This window comes from Diabrotica virgifera, chromosome 3 (genome assembly GCF_917563875.1).
Source record: "Diabrotica virgifera virgifera chromosome 3, PGI_DIABVI_V3a".
Taxonomy (NCBI): Eukaryota; Metazoa; Arthropoda; class Insecta; order Coleoptera; family Chrysomelidae; genus Diabrotica; species Diabrotica virgifera.
Window position 1 is genome coordinate 227,974,464 of NC_065445.1, and position 21,549 is coordinate 227,996,012.

Consider the following 21,549-nt stretch of genomic DNA (forward strand, 5'->3'; position numbering starts at 1 on the left):
ACTCTCTCTCTACAATTACGACTGCTTGATTCATGGTCAGAAGATTTGCAGAAAATGCAATATTTTGTACACGTATTAGATGAAGAATCCTCATGGGAAGTTCCGCATCTAGCACATTTCTTTTTTCCTCTACATTGGTTCGTAGAATGGCCATAAAGTAAGCAATTCCCACATTGAAGAACAGTGATGAATGGTGTGACCCTCATTGGTAGTTGATATATGGAAATTTCTTTAGGAATAGTTTTTCCTGAAAAAGTTATGCTAATAGTTCCCGTGGAGACAAATTCAACCTTTGAATCCACTTGTACTCTTCGGTTCATTCGCTTAACACTTAATATCTTACATAAAGCCAAGTTTGTTTCTGATGCCTCCTTTATTTCTTCCTCTGTGAATTTTTTATTAACTCCCCTTACTATACCCCTACAAGAAACCTGATGAAATGGAATGCACACCTCATACCCTAGAGCTTCCCAATCTTTTCTCACAACGAAATCGTTGGCTGCTTTTCTAGTAGCAAATAAAACACCTATCCTGTTTTTACCTTTTCTGCTGATTTTCGTGATGTCTTTAATTTTTAAAACGGAAATAGATTTAGCTATGCTTAACACGTGGTAATCTCCAATATTGCTATTCTGACCTTGGACAAATACTTCATAAGGACCTATGTCGGTCTCCGAATATAGTATTTGTTTTTTTACTGTAAGACTTTTCTGAATACTTGGAGGTTGAAATTGACATTCATATTGGTTGATTTTATTAGGAGGGTCAGGTGGTGGAGGAGGATCGGGAGGAACTTCTTCCTCCATCTTATGCGGCGGATTGACGAATTTAAAATCTATACCAGGCGATGCAAATTAGAAATTAACAGAAAAATATAGATAGTTTTGGCCCTTACCCTTTGGATGAGTTTCAAAAGTCGTCCGTTCACCTCGAACGATAGTCACAGATTTGTCTATTTCAAGTTTTCTTCCAAAAAATCAAACGTCAAACACAACAAAAATCACAAATTCACTGCGAAAAGAAGCCGAGGCTGTTCATCCCATCGCACCTCAACTTCTTATCAACGATAAATAAAAAATTAACAAAAAGTAACAACTGTTTTTAAATTAAATTAGGTTTGATGAGGTTTTTTATCAAAAAGTAAAAACTCATGTCAAAAAGTTTATGGTGTAAACGTTTAGTTTGTGTATATTCCCCACATGACGTATACGCGAAGGTGGTGAAGTGGGAAATTGCTCCGACTTTCGTACGGCGCGATGGACGTGAAGTGGGTTCAAGCCCCAAGCAAGCTGTTATTTTTTTATTTTTTTATAGATTTTATGATTGTAAGTATATTATTATATAATTTTTTTCAGAAAATACGTATTTAATTAAAATTTTTGGCAACAATTATTGTTCAGAAATCATTTGTGGCATTTTTTAATGTGTTTGTGTGTGTTTCTATATTTTATTTTTTTAATTTTTGGTATTGTTTTAATAAAAATTTTTGGAAAGTAGTAGAGAAACTGTTTAAAGTATATTGATTTCGTTGATATCATAATATAATAGAAGTATAACTTCTTACGTGCGTACAAAGTACACACATTCTTTTTTTTTTATTCTATTTTCATATTTTTTTTATAACACATTAGCTTTGTATTTTTTTAATGATGAATGTACTTCCACAGCAAAATTCTCCTCTAGCTCTCTACTTATTTTGAGAGCTATTTTACTATTATTTTCCAAGTCAATATTTACTCAAGTTTATTTTACTATGAACCACCTATGGACTTTCCAAGTTCCATTTATAATATTTAGATATAATACCAGAACACAGTATTGGGACCGTGCAAGTTCGGCAAAGCGACCCCTATTTCTACGCTCTATACTAAAATTCGCACTTTTAATTATATTGGCCAATTATATTAGTCCTGGTTACTGGATAATTGTCAAGGCCATAGTCCAAAAAAATAATAAGAAGAAAAAATAAGATTCAGGTTATGGTATGAAAACGTCAACAATTGTATGTAGTAAATAAAATTAGTTATTAAAATGCAGTACTGCAAGAAAAATAAAATTAATTAAATTTACCTTTATATAATAATTGCATATCATATCAATATTGTGGAGCAATATATAATTTTTCTGCTTCATTGACAGAAGGTATGAAATATAGGTACGTCAATTTGACAATTTCAATTGACAATATGAATTATTTAAGATAGTTGTAATATTTCTCCGCGACTCGCGCAGGGTCGTTTCTCGTTCCCCCTTCCAAGTAGTTGCACACCGCGAATAGGAGAATCTCCGCCTATACTGTGACCAGAATAACCCTATCATAATATGTCAAACTATTTTTCATTTTTGACACCGACTTTGTCATTTATTTAACAATTATATACTAATTTTAATATTACGATTTTAATTGATATAATTATATCTAAAATTCAATAATGGCTAGATACGATTTGACATTGAATCCCATGGAAGAAACCAGGTTTCTTAAAAAACATAGAGTACTGGCTTTAAGCTTGGCAAGACAGGTCCATTTTAGCTTTCAGGAGGTTGAAGCCATTCTCATTATATATTACAAGATACAAAAATACGACACTTACGATCCAAAAGGTAAATTTGAGATTTTAAGAGATTATTGTTAATTTTATTTGGTTTGTATACCTATATATATATAAATATTCTAATTGTAGAAAATTGTCTTTTCTACAATGGTTTGTTCAAATGAACACTAATATAATAATTATATGTAATATTTGAATTTCCCATCTCACTAAATTAAATATCTACGCGATCAGCATCACATGCCGTCTTCCTGCTGTATCGTATGTCCTGCGCCAGACAGTTTTTTTACATTCTAACTAAACCTCTCCAAAAGACGTCATTTTAGGCTTCTCAACAAGAAGCACTCAAGAAAAACTTCATCCCACGTTTCTAATCTAAAAAACAACACGACGAAATTTTCCCCCTAGTCCCTAGCTTCTCATCATTGTTCTCATCTCATCTCATTGTTTGATTTGCGTGTATAGAATAATTGCTATGTGGAAATGCTATCAATGAGTGTCCCCGTTTAGGATTTTGTCCTCTTCAGGGTTTGTAGTGAATGTATTGAGTTGAACAACGAAAAAGTGGCCGCAAAAGCAAACACTCCGAAAAACACACTGGGGCATGTGTCGTTTCCTGGTGTTCCTGGTGGTCCTGGGTTATGCCGGACGGTGGTGTCCAGAAGGCCAAAAAGACAACAGAGAAGAAAGTTTGATGGAGTTGTTGGTTCCATAGACATTTACGTGTACTGTCCGTGCTTTGCCCTCGACCACCCCTCTAGAAACCATTGTACGCCAACTGGTAGAACCAGCGGCCCTCGTCGGCGGTCAAGGGGTGGTTTTGAGTGCAGCGTGGACAGTGAGCGTTCGAGTGGTGAAAATAGTTGCGGCTATTTTCTTGGGACGAACAGGTATAATTGTGCAATGAAGTTGGGAAACCGCAAAAAAACAACTTCTCCCTGTTCGGGGTAGGGAAGAGGATGAGTTATAGGTGGGTGCGGTAGGCTAACGGGGTAGCCTCGAGGATGTTTTCGTATTCTACCGGGAGTTCGTCAATGCATGTTTGCATTAGAGCAGACGGTGGATGAATCTTTTTGCGCTTGGGCTTTGCGCGGTAGAATACGTGGCCAGAAGATGAACAGGAACATTTGAGAGATTCTTGTGTGTCGGAGGGGGGACCGTTGATTACTTTCGTTGTGAAGTTCCTGTTCAGAGAGTTTATTCTCTCACTGATTTTGGGGATGTTTGAGATGTTATGGATTTCGTTTGAGGGATATCTCCAGTGCTCGTAGTTGCATCTACGCAAGATTCTTCGTTCCACTCGCAACAACCTCTCTTTTTGTGCTCTAGCGCAAAGAGAGTAGAGGCATGATTTGTACTCAATGACGGGTCGAATATAGGTCTTGTAAGTGTGTAAGAGAGTGTTCTTCTGTGTCTTGCCATTCGTCCAGAGAGAGGGTTGAGAAGTCTGGCTCTGTTCCTTACCCTATCTAAAGTTGCCTTTAGATCTGCGTCCCAGTTAAGAGTCCTGGTGAACAGTACTCCCAGGTAGGTCGCAGTCGGGCTAAGAACAAGCCTTTCTCCCAACAATCTCAGTGGATATTGGTCGTCTTCATTTCTTATGTTCTTATGTTCTCTCAATTAGAAGCAAGTTTATAAATACCACCTTTTATATACTGTGGGGACAGCTTGTGGGGATTGCAACATGACTTATGTGGGTAGAACAATGAGAACCCTTTCTCAGATAATCAAGGAATTCCGCAATAATAGAGAAAAGGCAATCTTCGGACATCACATATTTAATAATCATTTCTCTTCTAATTCCCCCAATATTATAATTTTACATAACATTCCAAATAAAAATTTTAGACAAATAAACCTTTTAGAAGATTTTGAGATAACAAAAGAAATGAAATTGAACCCCGATTTTTGCTTAAATACAAAAATTATTCGCAATTGCAATTTTGTTGTATAAACCTCTGTCTAAATTATTGTGGGAGACCTTATAGACCTTGATCCCGCGTACCAAAAAAGTTGATTAATAGCAAGCTGAAAATTTGTTAATAGCTTAACGGTGTCTAGTCGGACAAACTTTGATGTACGGAAACACTGGAACAGGGGAAGTTTTAATTGTGGAACAGTTTAAAAATTTGGAACGTCAGATTACGAAAACGCCCCATTTATTTTGTCAGACAGAACATCCAATTGATTTGTTACCCTTTCATTAAACTCTCATGCAAAAATCAGACTGCTATTTATCACCTGTCATAATTCCTGTCATTTGACATGTTCTACGTCACTACGTGTCGCACTTATTAAAATGCCCAGTTGGTGATAAATACCAGTCTGATTTTTGATGAGAGTTTAATGAAAGGGTAACAAATCAATTGGAAGTTCTGTCCGACAAAATACATGGAACGTTTTCGTAATCTGACGTCCCAAATTTTTAACCTGTTCCACAATTAAAACTTTCTCTGTTCCAGTGTTCCCATACATCAAAGTTTGTCAAATAAATTTCCAGCTTGCTATTAATCAACTTTTTTTTTGGTACGCGGGCTCCAGGCCTATAAATCGGAGCTCTGGTGATCACGGTCATTATTTAAAATTATCGTTATTAAAAAATCACTATCACTGATCACGGCATGATTTAAAAATTACCACGTTCACCATAACTAGTTTAAGGCCATCGGTACATAATTCGCAAATATTAAAGCGGGTCCTTTACTTTGTTTCGACATAAAATATGCTTTAAAACGATTAATGAAAAATTACATTGGCACTTAAGCGATTTGTTAAAACTTGTTTGGCGCCCTCTTTTTTTATCCTCTATTTCCTATCTCTCTTTTCATCTAACATCTAAGTCATACTGAACATACTTCATATTCTCTTATTCTCTATGTATCTCAATGATATTTCAATTATCGTGACTTTATGTGAACTTATCGTGACAATTTTGTAGGATGGGCGTCCTGTAATGATTCGTTATTTTTTTAAATAATCACAAAGTTGTTCTTTTTTATTCATCTAACCAATTTCTTCCTATAAGTACTATTTACTCGTGTACTTAAACCTGTCAAATTTCCTCAACCAATTTTAAACCTTACCTCACAGGTAAAAAAGTTCATTTTTAATTAAATATTTTTAACAGATTTTGGTAGGTTGTTCTGATGCCGTGAATACATATTGGCTCCCGACATCATTTAATATTGCACTATTTGCATCTGGATTTTTGTTTACATTATAAGCGTACCTAATACCCTCTAATACTCTATGTACTAGTACTAGGTTGGTACATATTCAACTATTCCATTTTGACTGCGCGTCTACCAAAGGGCGCCAGGGATCGACTGCACACGGGCGTTACATGGGCTAAAGCCGCCCCTGCCATGCATAGACACCAAAAGCAATTTCCTAGTGCAACCCCTATACCCCAAAAAAAAATAAAATGGGGGGTTGAAACTTTTTTTTGTTTTTTGCTCTTTGATCCATATGGGCATATGACTCATCAATAGTGCTTTTCAAAAATATATATGGTTATTGCAACATCGCTGCGGAAACCACCCCTATCCTAGAAAATATACTGCAGAAACTACCCCTATCCCTTGGCGAGCATGATTTTCTCATTACCTATGCATTCTTTTAAAACAAAACTTATACAAGGACCACTATTTACTCTAAAAATTAGGTCCTATTCATTTTTTTCGTATAAGCAACCGTTACGGCACAGTGACGCCGTAAACCTCATATATTCTTTGGCGAGTTCCAGTTTTTGTTTTTTTTTTCGTCATCTGTTCGTTTTATTCATAAAGTACTTATGTAAAATAAAACAACATAGTGTAACCTACAAATTATGACCTATGCACATTTTACGTTCTTTGCGCCCCAAAGCCACAGTGGTGGCCCAAAATCAATTTTTGCATATTTTCGCCTCCTACACGCATTTTATTGCATTAATGCTACCTTAATAGCACAATATTCACCCTTAAGTGGTCGCTGAGCAGTGGCGGATCCAGGGAGTGGTGATGAAGGCGATTGCCCCCCCCCTCTCAGACCAAGTGATATTATTTTTAAAGATTATAAAAATATTAATTTATTTTTATAGAAATACTTATATTATATTATTATTTTTATAAGAATGGCGTACTTTTATGCTTTAGCGACAGTGACGGACCCAGCATCGTTGGGAGGGGGGTGCCAATTCGTTAAATTTCTATAAAAATTAATGAATATTTTTATAATCTTTAAATATAATATCACCCCTCCCTGGATCCGCCACTGCTCAGCGACCACTCAATGGTGAATATTGTGCTATTAAGGTAGCATCAATGCAATAAAATGCGTGTAGGAGGCGAAAATATGCAAAAATTGATTTTGGGCCACGACTGGGGCTTTGGGGCGCAAAGAACGTAAAATATGCATAGGTCATAATTTGTAGGTTACACTATGTTGTTTTATTTTACATAAGTACTTTATCAATAAAACGAAGAGATGAAGAAAAAAAAAACAAAAACTGGATCCCGCCAAAGCATATATGAGGTTTACGGCGCCACTGTGCCGTAACGGTTGTTTATACGAAAAAAAAAAGAATAGGACCTAATTTTTAGAGTAAATAGTGGTCTTTAACCTTGTATAATGCTCGTCAAGGGATAGGGGTAGTTTCTGCAGTATATTTTCAAGGATAGGGGTGGTTTCCGCAGGGATGTTGCAATAACCATATACATTTTTAAAAAGCACTATTGATGAAGCATATGCCCATATGGATCAAAAAGCAAAAAACAAAAAAAAAATTTCAACCCCTCATTTTATAAATTTTTTTTTGGCTACAGGGGTTGCACTAGGAAATCTCTTTTGGTGTCCATGCATGGGTAATAATAACGTGCACAAAATGATATATGAAGCATATTAATAAAGGGCATTCTTTGTGAAAGATTCCAAGAAAATCACTTTATTTATTAATTCTTCTTTTTTTTGGGGTGGTTCCGGGGAAAAAATGGAGGTGCATTATACAAATTTGTAAATAGCACCAGTACATGGGTAATCGCTAAAAGTCTTTTACTCTAGCATAAACGGTTCAGATGGTATAAAAAGGGGTTTTTTAAAATGTAACACCCTGTAATTAAAAATAGGGCAATTACCCTTAAGTGAAACCTATACCAAAAAATCTGTCACTTATTTGTGAATAATTGCCGCAGGATTTCTTCTTAATTTCCATTACAGTTAGGGAAAATATATTTTTTTGAGAAACATCTTTTTTAAAAACTTGTCAACTTTGGGGCGCCACCCCCGCTAAACGACGGATGATAGACATATGCTGTCGCGAAATAAATCGTAGAAAATATAGTCCTCTTCATATTTATATAAAAAAAATATTTGTAAAAGGTACAGGAAGGGCTACGTTCCGCAAAAACCACAAATTACCCCCTTTAAAGGGGTGAAAGGGGGGTTCCAGGGCGAAATTTTTTCAGAAAAAGTTAGTCTTATAATAAACACCCCTTGATATAAGAGAAAAAAAAAATAAAACCGGACTTGTGTCCATTTTGCAAGGTTCAACCTCTGTTTCCTACACTATATTAGTTTTCCCAGGATTCGAAAAAAATGAATCCCCATTTAAATACCATTGCAGCCGAAAATACGTACCCATCCCCTTAAAGTACGTTTTTTTACGTGCAAAAAATGATGTTTCTTTACAATATTTTTAGGTATTACGAGAGACGTTCTGATGGAAGTTTTCCATTGCTGTTTAGATATGACGGATATGGAAAAAGTTATTCGAATAATAACTTGCCTAGACGAGAAAGCTCGAGATGTCTACATATCAAAAGAGCTTTGGTGCAACATGTTATCGTTATTTTTAAGAGGAACGATTGAAGAAAAAATGGCATTTTGTTTCAAAGTCTATGATTACAGTGGAAGCGGACATCTCATGAAGGAAAATCTTTTTAAGTACGCATTAATATCGCTAACTTGTTTAATGATATTTTATTTATCGTTTAATAATTGATAAACCTAATTCTCTAATCTTAGATGACTAAAATTTATTATTTCTAAGCTGAATACGGTCAAATAGGAGAGGCCAGGGAATTTTTTTAAATTCTGGTGGTGGGCGTAGCCTTTCCGCATGCCGAGCCTATTCACCATTTGCTCAGCGCGCGGATAGTCAACCCCCTCCACCATAATTTAAAAAAATTCTCTATCGATGGCTTAGTGTGAAAACCTTGTATCTCATTAAATTACAATTTTACAGGAGAGGCAAAAAACTGATTTTCTGCATAATATAACCTAAAAACAAAAATTAAGTTACGTATTTTTAATTCAAGCAAATGGAGACAAATATCTGATATTGGCCCAGAGCTAGAAGTGTGAAATGTTGCTATTAAATTGGAAATACAAATATTAACTATGAAAAACACGTAAATATCCTTGCAGTATATAGAGCCTTTGCCCAAGTAACTATGATAACCTCGTATATCTTGATGTACGTGTTTTTCATCTCAAATGAGGTTATGTTTATTATTATCTACGAGGTTGTCATTTTTCATAGTTTATTGCACACCTCCAAATACTAGATCGATACCATACAAATCTCTTGATTTAAGGTTCATAAAATGTTTCTATCACAAACCATACATACTCATAGACATTTCACGTAAATTGTCAAGGTCAAGACAGCAAATTAGTTACCATTCCAATCAAGAGGTGTCGCTGTCAGTCAATTCTCTTGTCAAATTTAACAACTGACAGTTGACAATTAAATTAATTTGTTATTTACATAGAGTTATATATTAGCATAGAGAGAGTGTCATTCAGAGCGAAGTGACGACACCATCTTTTTTATTTGGATTAGTGCTGTTTCACTCTTACGCATAGTAAAGCTGCTACAGTTGTCCTCCTCTTCCGTGCCTATATTCACACTGAATGTCATCATAGATTTTCGATACAATGTGTTAGAAAGAGATGCAGCAAACCAGTCCATGAGATCTTGTCGTCAGGAAGCGCGGAAGGTAGGCTCCCTCTATGTTAATATATACCTCTATGGTTATTTACTTTTAATTTTACAGTTTGTGGCTTAATTATTTTATTATAGTGGTGTTACGTTTTTAATTAGATTTAATCACAATTTTAATCAATTATCAATTGTATTAACCTCCTCTCCGTTTTAATGAATAGAATTTTTAGTGTACATTGATCATCCCGTGTTGTGTTTCTCCACATTTAAAAAAACAATATAATAGATCCTGAAGCAGTTTATTTTAATAGACAAGTATGTCATCAACATTTCGGGCTAATATATTTTTGGAAGTTTGTAAAAGATTATAAGGTAATATTTATCTAAACAATCATCCTACAAGATTCTTTCAAAAATTTTCATTCAACTCAATGGGTGCATTCAGCAGACGCAATCGCTAACTAATCGATTAGTAATCGATTTGTGATTTACATGCTGAATGCCACAATTTATGTGGCATTCAGCAGAAAATCACTAATCGATTAGTTAGCGATTGCGTCTGCTGAATGCACCCAATATTACACATCAGTGCTTTCATGTGACACATGGCAGTAGTGTTTAGCATTTTGAAAACAAATTTGAATATTTGAAGTTTTCAGGAAAATATTGAATAAAACATTGAATTGTCTTTCTGTTGTTTTAATTTCCTGCGAAATTTCATCAAAAATCCCCCAAAATTTATAATTTGAAATTCCCACGTAACTAAAATTCACAAATCATACATACTCATAGACGTTTCACGACCATGTTAATCTTTTGGATCAAATTAACGCCATCTCTTGATTGGAATGGGAACTAAATTGACAAATTTTAGTTACGTAGGAATTTCAAATTATAAATTTTGCGGGATTTTTGATGAAATTTCGCAGGAAATTAAAACAACAGAAAGACAATTCAATGTTTTATTCAATGTTTTACTGAAAACTTCAAATATTCCAATTTGTTTTCAAAATGCTAAACACTACTGCCATGTGTCACGTGAAAGCACTGATGTGTAATATTGAGTTGAATGAAAATTTTTGAAAGAATCTTGTAGGATGATTGTTTAGGTAAATACCTTATAATCTTTTACAAACTTCCAAAAATATATAGGCTTGAAATGTTGATGACACACTTGTCTATTGGAATAAACTGTTTCAGGATCTGTTATATTGTTTTTTTTTAATGTGAAGAAACACAACACGGGATGATCAATGTAAACTAAAAATTCTACTCATAAAAACGGAGAGGAGATTAATACAATTGATTAAAATTGTGATTAAATCTAATTAAAAACGTAACACCACTATAATAAAATAATTAAGCCACAAACTGTAAAATAAAAAGTAAATAACAAATTAATTTAATTGTTAACTGTCAGTTGTTAAATATGACAAGAGAATTGACTGCCAGCGACATCTCTGGATTGGAATGGTAGCTAATTTGCTGTCTTGACCTTGAAAATTTACGTGAAACGTCTATGAGTATGTATGGTTTGTGCTAAAATTAGTCAATTTAATTCCCATTCCAATCAAGAGATGGCGTTAATTCGATCCGAAAGATTAACATGGTCGTGAAACGTCTATGAGTATGTATGGTTTGTGGTATACGCTCTGAGCTTCGCTGGTGTCGCTCCTGGCGGATTACTAATTCAACTTTCACCGGTAATTTTTAAATTTATTATTTAATTGTTATCGCTTAATATTTACAACGCAAAAAAGTAATTAAATTGTAATCGATTTTTTAAAGATTTTGCTAATCATTTTGACGTTCTATTGATAAAATATGAATTTCTTACTTCGGATACTTTCACAATTATCGTGTAGATGGCGCTAAGATTAATTTATAATTACATCTTACGGAACATTAAAAAAACTTAAATTCAGTATTTAAAACGTAAGTATATTTAAGGTAAAAATATATACCACAGCTTTGACCAACTATTATTTTTTATAATTAATATTTTTAATTTTAATTTTAAATTAATCACTTTGACATTTATGTCAAATTTCCGGTAAACGTTTACAGACTTGTCACCACTGGCGTTCGCGAATTTGTAAATATCCCCTCTACGTACGAGCTCACAGCGTATATTATGCCGGATTGCCTTTTGTTGTTCATAAAAAACATTTCTGCAAGTCGAATCTCTCAAACAAATACTCCAAATTAAGTACCAAATTCTTGGTTATAAATATACGTGTTATTCACACTAAATCAAGAAAGCAATTGATATACGTGGTTTCTTTTTTCGGCTGTAGAAAATAGTCTAGTGTATTTGGATTTTTTCTAACAGTTGTAAATCGTGAGATACAAGGTTTTCAAACTAAAACCACCAAAATGTTATTTTAGAAAAAAAAAAGAGATACGAGGTTTTCACACTAAGCCATCGCTACGCTATACTAGTGCTTTTGCAAGCTTGATCTTTTCTTTATATGTAAACAAATTTTTGGTTTGTTTAAAGTGCTTACTATAGGCCCAGCATAATTTTGAAAATTTGTTATTTTTTTGCTTACTATGGATTGCAAAATTATTATGCAATATAACAAAATGTAGCACACGTTTCAGACGTATTATAGAGTTTTTCTAGACGGAATATGAAGGCTGTATTTTGAGGAGTCGAAAAAGTTTTAAGGAAAAACTCCATCTTTTTGCACTTTTTTTCCGAATTATAGCTATATTTCTTCAAAATAACTTAACTCACGCCCTTGTACACAATACGGATAACAAGGTATTCGGTATTGGTGTTATCGGTATTGTATACAAGGGCGTGAGTTAAGGTATTTTGAAGGAATATTGTGATTTATTCACGTGATTACTCCGACTGTTCGGTAGACGGACGTATAACACGGTATAGAGGGGCGGTATAAAAGATAATAGAGAAAACCTGATCTAAAAAAACAAACCCAGACCAAAATGGTAGAAGTGGTAATAGAAGATTAACTCATCCTGTAAATTTAAGTTATACTTTTCCTTTTTTAATTTTTAAAATTTTTTAATTTTTCTCAGTGCTACCCTAAATAGCATGTTTTATCAATATCATACCAATATCGCCAGTTCATTCCACTGCATAATAGACCTGGATCCCGCGTATCAAAAAAAGTTGATGAATAGCAAGCTGAAAATTTGTTAACAACTTAACGGTGTCTAGTCGGACAAACTTTGATGTATGGGAACACTAGAACAGGGGAAGTTTTAATTGTGGAACAGGTTAAAAATTTGGAACGTCATACTACGAAAACGTCCCATGTATTTTGTCGGACAGAACTTCCAATTGATTTGTTACCATTTCATTAAACTCTCATGTAAAAATCAGACTGGTGTTTATCACCAACTGGACATTTTAATGAGTGGAATACGAAGAACATGTCAAATGACAGGAATCGTGTTGGTTAATAATAACAGTCTGATTTTTGTATGAGGGTTGAATGAAAGTGTAACAAATCAATTGAAAGTTCTGTCAGACAAAATACATGGGAAGTTTTCGTAATCGGACGTTCCAAATTTTTAAACTGTTCCACAATTAAAACTTCCCCTGTTCCAGTGTTCCCGTACATCAAAGTTTGTCCGACTAGACACCGTTAAGCTATTAACAAATTTTCAGCTTGCTATTAATCAACTTTTTTTTGGTACGCGGGACCCAGGCCTGTAATATTTTGTGGCAACCTATATTTGGGACCTCTCATTACATGTCTGCTGGCAGTACTTTTTTTTTGGGAGGTGGGAATCTTCTTAAGACCGTCTGGGAAGGTGTCCCAGGTGTGTCGGATTCGGCCCGCCCTCTCTGTATCACGAGCCGCCTACCGACTAAACCCACCTCCTCTTTCTCCAGCCGACGGGTCTGGAACCGCTCTTAGCGAACATATCTGACCCGTCGACCTTACTCATAGCTCCCCTCCGGCACTTCTAGCGTGCATTCCATGGATTGGTTGGCCGCTCGGCCGCCTCCCCGCACACGCCTCGCACCAGACAGGCCGGTAAAGCGACCGCCTAGCTCAACCCGTGCGCGGGGAGGTCGACGGGGTGTCCCCCAACCCAGGATGGAACTAACCAGAGAATGTCAGTTGGCAGTTACGAGCAACTCCAGTCATTCATACTTTCATCTATCCACGCTGTCTCATCCACCCATTCATACTTTCTTTTATTTAACTCCAAACATTTCTTACTTTCATCTATACACACTTACTGGTCCACCCATTCATTCTGACATTTAGATGGGGCAGTCTGTGTAGGTCGGATGTAAAAGGTCCTTCCCCACTGACTGTCCCAAAACGACACAAAACATGGTATAACATACAAAGAAAGAACTAGAGTAAAAGGAGATGGAAAGAGAAATTGGAGATATAATTAGAGAAAAAAGAAGAAAGAGAAAAGAAAGAATAGGAAAGAAGCAAAAAAGGAAAAGAAAAAGTAAAGATAGAGAACATAAACAGGAAATAGAAAGATAAAATTGTTCAAAGAACGATTACTTATATAGATAAAATTAAGTAAATAAATAAATAAGCTACAATAAAATAAATAAATAAATAAGAAAAACCATGTAAAAATAAAAATAGACAGTCAGTGTGGTTTGGATGTAAAGGGTCCTCCCCCCGCTGACTGCCCGCCACGACACAAACACATTTTAAATAAATAAATATAGTGGTCATCCCGTCTGCAGACGCCTCTCCTTCTCTTCCTTGTGTTTCATTGTATTGGTGACAAAAGCAATGACCAGGTCGAAGTCTTTCTTGCTATTAATGGCTTTGTCCATTAGCTCGTGTGGCTCACCTAGAGGAGATCCCAGACCCAGCCGCAGCTCGGCACGCCCCGCATGGTACGCAGGGCACACGAACACGAACACGCTGGCAGTACTGCAGCTTTCTCTTCATGATGTTTTTTATAATCTCAGTAGTTTTTCAGAGTTTCTCAGTAGAGTTTCAAATCTTCTCCATCCAAGAAACTTTTAAAATTCTTCTACATCACCACATTTCGAAAGCCTCAAAGCAATTAAGATCATGTTTATGTACAGTCCAAAACTCGAAACCATAAAGTAAGACCGAGGCCACGTAGCAGCGAAGTAGGCTGATCCTCAATGCCAATTTTAGGTAATGCTAAAAACTGTTCTGGTCTGCACAATTCTGTATCTCATTCTACCGTGACTCTCTGCGTCATAATTTAACTTATATCCAAGATAAACAACTTGATCTACTTTCTCAAGTTTGGTACTATGTATTTATATAATATAAACGGTTTTAAATTCTGTTATTTACTTACGAGTATTTTGGTTTTCCGTATGTTTAGATCTAGACCTGCTTTCTTGTAGTTCTCAAGGACTCTGTCAAGTAATGTTTTCAGATCTTCTTGAGTAGAAGCTAGAAGTACGGTGTCGTCCGCATATCGCGAAATATTGATGACTTCACCGTTCACAATTATTCCTTCTTGCTTTTCAGAAAAGTACATTTCTGAAAATTCTTTTGGAGTAAAGCAGTGAAAAGCAGCGACGACAAGAGGAATCCACCGTCTACTAAAATTGATGTTGTTTGATTCCAACACTTTGCAATTGTATGAACGTATCTGCCAAACAACCAATGTCTCTTTGAATTACGAATCAATATAGAATGCTTAACACGATCAAATGTCTTTTGGAAGGCAATAAAACATCAGCAAATGTCTACAGATATGTCTACAGATGCAGATAGATCACGTCTTTGAGCAAGTATGTTATACTAGTATGTAGATAACATTTCTGTTTTATTTTTAAGGCTTTTAGTGGGATCTTTGAAGAGCAACATCGGCGAATCAGATGCGGAAGAAGCCGTGAAGGATATGGTGGAAGTTATAATGAAGAAAATGGATGCAGACCGGGACGGCAAGATTTCCTTTAATGACTACCGATATAACGTTCTCCGCCAACCAGACCTGTTGGAGTTTTTGGGCCAGTGTCTTCCAGACAGACATACGGTTCACAAATTTTTGTGTACCTTTACTGAAAATACTAAGATCCGATTCTATAAGTTAAAATTAGGCACAAGTATAATGTGAAATTAGGAAGTAAACGATTAAAAGTTACGAGTCTTACTATTTTACTTTCAAATGAACGCATTTTTAAACATTTAAATGTCTAGAAATAAATACTCCTTTTTGTGGTTTCTTTTCCTATCGCAGATTGGTTATTATCATAGTCGTAGAGGAGCTCAGGCGAGGATTTTGCGCGTTACTCGAGCGCGTCAGGAAATCACATGGGGAGAAAACTTGTCCCTGTAATGTACCTTTACCATATAGTATGGACTCTTAATTAAGAGGCGTGCCTTGAGGGTAGTCCGTCAGCTTAGTAAAAAAATCTATCCTCAGAAAAACTCGAGCGCGTCAGATTAAGATAATAGCCTAATAAAAAAAAAAAAGTCAAAATGTAAATTCGTACAGGTTAAAACAAATTTTATATCAAAGTTTAGGTGGGTACAAAAGATATTTTCAACAAAGTATCCAAATCATACAAGGGGATCATTGATTAAATAATTAAAAAGGGGTCATTTTTGCAAAAAAAATACTTTTTTAACTGCTGAGGTAATTCACTTATTGATGAAGGTCTATGGGATTTTTTTCTGCAAAGTTAAAGGGTAAATCTTTCACATAAGACTTACTAAATTAAATTTGATCCCCTATTTATTTAAATAATTGTATATAAAACTTTAAAAACAAATTTGCAAAAAATTATTTTTAGCGTTTTAAATAAACACTATAAATATCTTATTTTACAGACTAAGCTGCGTTATATTACCAGTATTAAGCAAAAAAAATTGGTCAAAAAATATTTAATATTTTTTGAGATATTGAATTTGTTTATTAAATGTTACTATATTTTCAATTGCAAAAACGCGGTTGTTGCCAAAGAAATATTCACCTGCTTAAGATCTCAATATTTTTACTTTTGTGTATATTTTCGATAAATGTATTGATAAATTCAAATTTCAATTAAACTCCCCCTAAAATGGCATTTGAAAATTATTTAAATTTGTTTATAATTTGTTTTTTTAATAACGTCGCGGGGATTAAGTATTTTGAAATGCCATTTCGATAATTGGGTTTCCGGGAATTTTTTACTAATTAACAAAAATTTTTTGTCGTTTTTTCTTCTTTTTTTTCTTGGAGTTATATTATATTATATCTGTTAAATTTTATTAAAAATGTCGAATCTCTGAGTTGTAGATTCTAGATCTAAAAATATTAAGATTTAACTAAAATCTCTTAAAATAAAATGTGACTACTTACTGAGTTACAGGGTGTTTTATTTAAAAATTTAAAAATTATTGTTACCAAGTACTTTAAAACTATTTGACGTATCCTTATCATACTTGACAGAAGGTGTGGCTATTATACACCCTACTAAACTGTGAGTAATAAACGTTTTTAGTTAGTGCCAGAGGCGTACGACAGGGGATAGTGAATGATTGACCCTTCCCAAATTCTACGCCACTGAATGAATTACTATTTTAGCGATATTTTTCGATTCTACAATACTTTGTATGTAAATAACTTTATTGGTATCGATAAAGTCATCAGTTTGAGAGATATTGGAATTTTAAAATGAATGAATGAATCAAAATAACTATGCCGTTTCATTTTTAACGTCCAATATCTCGAAAACTAATGACTTAATCGTTACCAGTAAAGAGTATATTATTTACATAGAAAGTATTGGAGAATCGAAAAATTTCGCTAAAATAGTAATTCCCTCAGTGGCGTAGAATTTACGAAGGTCAACCATTAACTATCCCCTCTCGTACGCCTCTGGTAGTAGCTAGAAACTTTTATTTATCACAATTTAGTAGACTGTATAGTACCCACACTTTCTGCCAAGTATGATAAGGATACGACAAATAGTTTGAAAGTACTTGGTAAAATTAATTTTTAAATTTTTAAATATAACACCCTGTAACTCAGTAAGTAGCCAAATTTTATTTAAGTGATTTTAGACCAATCTTAATATTTTTAGGTCTAGAATCTACAACTCAGTGATTCGACATTCTTAATGAAACTTAACCCTAAAAGGGTCCGTAGTAATACGTATAACTCCAAGAAAAAAAAAGAACAGTAAAAAAAGACCAAGAAATTTGTTAATTAGTAAAAAATCCCAAGAACCCAATTATCAAAACGGCATTTCAAAATATTTAATCCCTGCGACGTTATTAAAAAAACAAATTATAAACAAAGTTGAATAATTTTCAAATGGCATTTTAGGGGTAAGTTTAATTGAAATTCGAATTTATCAATACATTTATCGAAAATATACATAAAAATAAAAATAATCAGATATAATACAGGTGAATATTTCTTTGGCAACAACCGCGTTTTTGAAATTGAAAATAGGGTAACATTTTATAAACAAATTCCATATCTCAAAAAATATTAAATATTTTTGGACCAATTTTTTTTTTATTAATATTGATAACATAGCTTAACTTCTCCTGTAAAATAAGATATTTTATAGTGCTTATTTAAAACGCTAGAAATAATTATTTGCAAATTTGTTTTTAAAGTTTTATGTATAATTATTTAAATAAATAGTGGGTCAAATTTAATTTAGTAAGTCTTATGTGAAAGATTTATCCTTCAGCTTTGCACAAAACAATCCTATAGACCTTCATTAGTAACTGAATGACCTCAGTAGTTAAAAAAGTATTTTTTTTGCAAAAATGACCCCTTTTTAATTATTTAAACAATGATTCCCTTGTATGATTTGGATACTTTCTTGAAAATATCTTTTGTACCCACCTAAACTTTGATATAAAATTTGTTTCAACCTGTAAGTATTTACATTTTCATTTACATGTAGTGTAATTTTATTTTACTAGACTATAAGTTAAGTACAAGCAAAACAGTGTATATTTAAAAAATCTGACGATTTGGGCGGGGCGTAAGGAAATGGGCGAGTCACAAAGTTGTAAAAAAACGTCATCTGAAATCCTCGAGCGCGATTGATTTTTTTATTTTAAGGATTACGGAAAAAAATATAATCTGACGATTTCCGTGGGTGATGTAGCTAAGCCGTATATAGGGTGTGCCAAAAGTAGCGGGACGGTCGAATATTTCGCAAAATGAACATCCAGTCCAAAAACTGAAAAATACCGGTTCAATATTTTTCACTACCCGCTCATTCCCTACTAAAATGGAAAATGAATTTTTTGTCAACCTAATAGTTCCCCATGACGCTTTAGCAACTGCAAATTTAGTATCTCACACTCCCCTACTATACCTAATAAAGAGTAAAATAGTTGTGTTTCTGGTTTATATATAATTTTATGATATTTTCTCTTGATAATTTAGGTTTTGGCCACACGGGCGTTTTTTTACGGCGCCGTAAGAGCAGTAAGCGCCGTAAAATTACGCGGCAGTAAGCGCTGTAAAAACCATGGCCACACGGGGATGTAAATTAGGGCGTGTCGCGAGATAAAAATACAGGTTTTTGGTCGTTGTTGTGGCTAGATACTTGTGGCACTAACATACGGTGGAAAATGAAAACAGGAATAGATTTAAATAAAAATTTTCATTCTCGTAACTGTTTTAAACTCATTCATACATACTTTCAATATTATGATAACTATAACGCCCAGAGTCCTGTTTATAGGACTGATTATAATTCTAAAAGTAAAATAATTTCATGAATATTTCTTTATTAACCCGGCATTGGTCGCTAGGCAGGTTGTTACGCGAGTGAGATTTTCTCTCACATATCCAACTTTTGCCTTTCTTTACAAAATTTTACAAAAAAGATGAGGTTTCATCAACGATAAAGCCATTTGTTTTAAAAAGACACGACGTTTTTTTGTTTTATTATTATTATCTTCACATAAAATGTGACTATTGATGCGGCCAATATTTAACATTGAAAAATATATGGTAAGTGACCATCTACAACTAACCCGTGAAACATAATATAGGATTTTCATATCATCGACCACATCCACGGCGCCTTTTATTACATCATAAAAGGATATTATTTTAGGTTTTAATGGGAAAAATAAAATTAATTTTTGTACACAGTTGGTGACGCCGGTGGTCGCTTGATGAGAGGATCTCTCACATGAAGCGCACTTACTCAACAATATGGTGATACTAAGTCGACTGAGTCACTATGACTATGTGAGCGGACGAGTCTATTAGATTGTCGAGGGAGGATAGTTAGGAGACTAGAAGGAACTACAGCGCGTATAACTTCCCAGAAAAAAAGTTGTGCGCAATTTTCTGAAACCGTGAGAGAAAATCTCATATAGCGACCACTGGCGGGTTAAGAACAAGATTACTGATAATTATGTATAAGTAAAATTTTAAAATTTGAAAACAAAATAATTCCGGCGAAATGGGTTTAGTTAATTTTTTAACGAAAATGTAGCTCGCAGTCAAACACGCTTGTCTGGCCACGCACTACGCGACGGCCAATAAAATGAATTCGTCCCTTCGTTTGTGACACGACGCCAAATATGGACGAAGCGTTAATAACCGCTATGAATTCCAAAATTTTATTGGTTAGAACTACCCACGTGATATCTGTGTTCGTATTGGTCAAATGATTAAGAATGACAGAGCGGGATATTTAAATACCAATATTGTATGCAAAGTGTTGTTTCAAGAAAACAAGTCTGCTGACCGACGATGATGGATAAATATTTCTTGTTTATCTTACAATTGACAATTTTTATGATAGAAATAAAAGTGTGGTAGAAAATCAATATTGAAAAACAGTATTGATTAAAAAACACTATTTATTCGTTTCTACTAGTCTTCTTTCTAGACTGTACCTAGTCTCATAAAATATTTCTTTTTATCTCATAAAAACTATAAACAATTATTGTATAGTAATAATAGGTATTCTTTTAATTTATTTCAGTTGTTCAATACAAACACAGCAGCACTAGAATAGATCTTATAAATTAAATTATAAATGCATGAAAATTAAAAACAGATAATTTAAATAAAAGTAAAGATACTGGATATGGGGAAAAGTAATTTAGGGGAAATTATGTTATATTATAATAATTATGATTTTCTTCGGAATTTTGTGAAATATAGGGCATGTTGTGTCTTGTGTCCTTTTAAAAAGTCTGAAATTTCATATTTCATTTACATTTGGATTTTTAAACATATCACTTATTAATATGTTGCTACGATTTTTGTTTCTTTGTGGAGAAAAACCGTTTCTATGGTTCAATGCTTTTACATATTGAAACTTTTAAAACACTTCAATTTTTTTTATGCAAATTTTGATTAAATTTTTTGTTGCATGTAGGTATATTTGACAAAACAATCTAAACATTGCTGTCACTTAAATTATCTAAATCGGGTGTATGTATTTACAAGCATCGTCAAATCTTCATGATCTTTTTTATTGCAAATTAAATTGATGTTACTTAAATCCTTAAAGTCGTGGTTTCACTATCAAATAATTTGATCAAACAGTTTTAGCAAACTCAGGAAGTGACGTCACAACTACAGTTTGTTCAAATTATAAAAATCTAGTGGTCACACTATCAGTTTAGTTTGATCAAATTTTGTATTGAGAGTTGTGGTAGTAGGTGCATATATCCAAACCCACAAGCATTCCAACACTTTAACGAATAATTAGCCCCAAACTCTCTCTCTATTGTAGAAGGGAGACAGTAACAAACCAAAAAGAAATCAAGTCCTGATTAGGAAAAATCTAAAAAACAAACAAGAGTCAGTATTGGCTACAAAAGCTGCTGTACAAAAATCAGTATGCACGCTGAAGAAAGCAAAGGAGGGAATAATCAACGAAACAATTTTAATGTGTAGCTAGGCCATGACTGATAAACATACAGGGTGAGTCATGAGGAACTGTACATACTCCTACCTCGTATAGAGGCCCCTATGGGGAATAACAAATGACCATTAAAAAGTGTCTGCTCCCATTGTTTAATAATATACAGGGCGAGTTTCGCATTTTGACAGAAATTTGTATTCGTCATAATTTTTGAACGGTCAGATCGATGTGTCTCTTATTTTGGTCAACCGTTACACTATTACCACCTAATCAAC

The 21,549-nt window shown here is 34.0% G+C and overlaps 1 protein-coding gene across 1 annotated transcript; it reads left to right on the forward strand.

Moving 5' to 3' along the window:
* Positions 1–2,330: 2,330 nt before the first annotated feature.
* LOC126881565 (calaxin-like) lies at positions 2,331–15,567 on the forward strand. Its single transcript, XM_050645889.1, has 3 exons — positions 2,331–2,604; positions 8,234–8,477; positions 15,261–15,567. Exons 1-3 carry the CDS (start codon positions 2,433–2,435, stop codon positions 15,538–15,540), a joined length of 696 nt encoding a protein of 231 aa, XP_050501846.1. The 5' UTR covers positions 2,331–2,432; the 3' UTR covers positions 15,541–15,567.
* Positions 15,568–21,549: the final 5,982 nt, after the last annotated feature.

What these genes read in the sequence shown, in the direction of transcription:
- LOC126881565 (XM_050645889.1), top strand. Translation starts at nt 2,433, where the DNA reads ATGGCTAGATACGATTTGACATTGAATCCCATGGAAGAAACCAGGTTT. An exon ending in CGACACTTACGATCCAAAAG is followed by an intron (nt 2,605 to 8,233) that starts GTAAATTTGAGA and finishes CAATATTTTTAG; the next exon opens with GTATTACGAGAGACGTTCTG. An exon ending in ATGAAGGAAAATCTTTTTAA is followed by an intron (nt 8,478 to 15,260) that starts GTACGCATTAAT and finishes TTTATTTTTAAG; the next exon opens with GCTTTTAGTGGGATCTTTGA.